At 37.9% G+C, this 2,348-nt stretch overlaps 1 protein-coding gene across 2 annotated transcripts; it reads left to right on the forward strand.

The window, feature by feature from the left end:
* Positions 1 to 2,043, forward strand: LOC120126253. 2 transcript variants are annotated; one of them, XM_039144487.1, is made up of 2 exons: positions 1 to 1,453; positions 1,538 to 2,043. In XM_039144487.1, exons 1-2 carry the CDS (start codon positions 467 to 469, stop codon positions 1,805 to 1,807), a joined length of 1,257 nt encoding a protein of 418 aa, XP_039000418.1. In that variant the 5' UTR covers positions 1 to 466; the 3' UTR covers positions 1,808 to 2,043. The 2 variants fall into 2 exon arrangements, with proteins under 2 accessions (XP_039000418.1, XP_039000417.1); XM_039144486.1 differs by having other exon boundaries at positions 9 to 2,043.
* Positions 2,044 to 2,348: the final 305 nt, after the last annotated feature.

Here is a 2,348-nt window from a genome sequence, read left to right on the forward strand (position 1 = left end):
GTTTTCGTCTTAGGTGCATGCTAGTTTCAGGTCGTGCAGATTGTTCATTAGTCTAACTCCTGGATTATTGCCCAAATTTCAGGAAAGTTTTTTTTTTCTTTCTTTTTGCTTTTGGATTTCTGGGTGGTGGATACTTTTGCAGATTGTTCACATATTTATTCTGGTTCTCTTTTTATTCTACTTTTCTGGTGACTTTGAAAGTAGATTTTTGTTGGGTTATATATTTTTTTCTCTGAAATATGTACTTCCTGATATATGTTAATAGATGCTTGTTTAGCTTAGCTTGGTAATTTGGGATTTTCTGATTGATTTATTTGGTAGCTGGAAATGTGTTGAGAGAGGAGACAAGAACATTGTGGTATGTTTGATTGTGGTTGATTCAATGCTTGAATAATATTTATAGATTAGGCTTCTGGGGAAAATAATTTGATGTGGATGACATGAAATTGTTTGTTTGAAATAAGAAATGGAAGACAATTTATCCCAAAAAGGAATGACATCTGCTGGGATTTCTTTTGGATGCCTTGACTTGCAAGGATCCATGAGAGTTCATCATCCTGTGCAACACCCACATGATATGCATCAACATCATTACTCTAATCCTCGCAAAGGCTCTTCTGCCCGTCCTTCTATTCGTGGGAGTTTTCCGCTCACGATGAGGGCATCGCAAAACTCTGATCAAGCCATTTCAATGACAAATTACAACAGGATGGAAAGAGGCAAAAGTTCTTTGAGTGATGAGGATGAACCGAGGTTTACAGAAGAGTGTGTTGATGGTCATAATGATGGAACTAAAGGCAAGAAAGGATCTCCATGGCAGCGTGTAAAGTGGACCGATAAAATGGTGAGGCTTCTAATTACAGCAGTGTCTTATATCGGAGAGGATGCAACGGGAGACTGTGGTAGTGGTATGAGTAGGAGATTTACAGTTTTACAGAAGAAGGGTAAATGGAAATCAGTTTCGAAAGTCATGGCTGAGAGAGGCTATCATGTTTCTCCTCAACAGTGTGAGGATAAGTTCAATGACTTGAACAAAAGGTATAAAAAGCTAAATGATATGCTTGGTAGGGGCACTTCTTGTCAGGTTGTAGAGAATCCAACACTTTTGGATTTTATAAATTACTTAACAGAGAAAGAAAAAGATGATGTTAGGAAAATTTTAAGCTCAAAGCATCTTTTCTACGAGGAGATGTGTTCTCATCACAATGGGAATAGATTGCATCTGCCTCATGATCTACAATTACAACGTTCCTTGCAATTGGCTCTGAAAAGTAGAGATGATAACGAGCATGATGATGCAATGAGGCACCAAAATGACTATCTTGATGATGATGACCATGACATGGAAACTGATGATCATGATGAGCTTGAGGAGAATCATGCTTCACATGGGGATAACAGGGTGGTATGTGGGGCATCAGGGATCTCTACTAAGAGATCAAGACAAAGCCAAGTCCATGAAGGTGCTTGTGTCCAGAACCTTTTGAACTCCCAGCACTGCCACAACAATTCTTTTTCTTATCCATCTGTCACTCAAGCAAATGCGAACCAAGCTCTACTTGATTATTCAAGAGATGCTTGGATGCAGAAGCAGTGGATTGAGTCTCGCACACTTCAGCTAGAAGAAAAGAAACTGCGAATTCAGGTGGAGCTGCTAGAATTGGAGAAACAACGTTTCAAGTGGCAGAGATTTAGTAAGAGAAGGGACCGTGAACTGGACAACATGAGAATGGAAAATGAGAGGATGAAGCTTGAGAATGAACGAATGACACTAGAGTTGAAGCGAAAAGAGTTGTCTGCCGATTAAAGCCATGTATTTTAAACTTTTTTTTTTCTTCTAAAGCTTCAGGCCTTTATGCAATTTATTTTTGTTCCTGGTAAGCTGCTATTGATTTTTCCATGGAGTATCACATATAGGGTGGGCAAACTAAGTTGAAATTTGTGATGTTGCCTGTTTTTGTGGTGTAAACATTGGCAGTGACAATTACAGTCTCTGCTTCTTGTTGTTTTGCCTTTTGTAAAATGGTATTGTGGCTTCTAGAACTCTTTTGTTATTACTTATTATCGTGTACCATTACATAAAACATGCTTTTTCTTTATATATATATATATCATGATAACACTGAGGTGTGTGCTTTTGTTCAATTTGTCGTTTAAACTCTCTTGCCTAAGGCTGTCAAGTGTGTTTAGACTTTGGTTCCCTTAGATGTTCCTGCATTATATAAGATGGAGGTGTTGTTAATGAATTTACATGTTAGTCATGTTCTAATGTAGGGTGCCTTAGATTGGTACTCATACGAATATCTAGTGAATTTGATTTTAAGGGTTTTTTGTCCCATACATTATGG

This window comes from Hibiscus syriacus, unplaced genomic scaffold, assembly GCF_006381635.1.
Source record: "Hibiscus syriacus cultivar Baekdansim isolate YM2019G1 unplaced genomic scaffold, ASM638163v2 tig00110457_pilon, whole genome shotgun sequence".
Classification (NCBI taxonomy): Eukaryota; Viridiplantae; Streptophyta; class Magnoliopsida; order Malvales; family Malvaceae; genus Hibiscus; species Hibiscus syriacus.

Coding starts and splice junctions, on each gene's coding strand:
- LOC120126253 (XM_039144486.1), top strand. CDS start 467: ATGGAAGACAATTTATCCCAAAAAGGAATGACATCTGCTGGGATTTCT.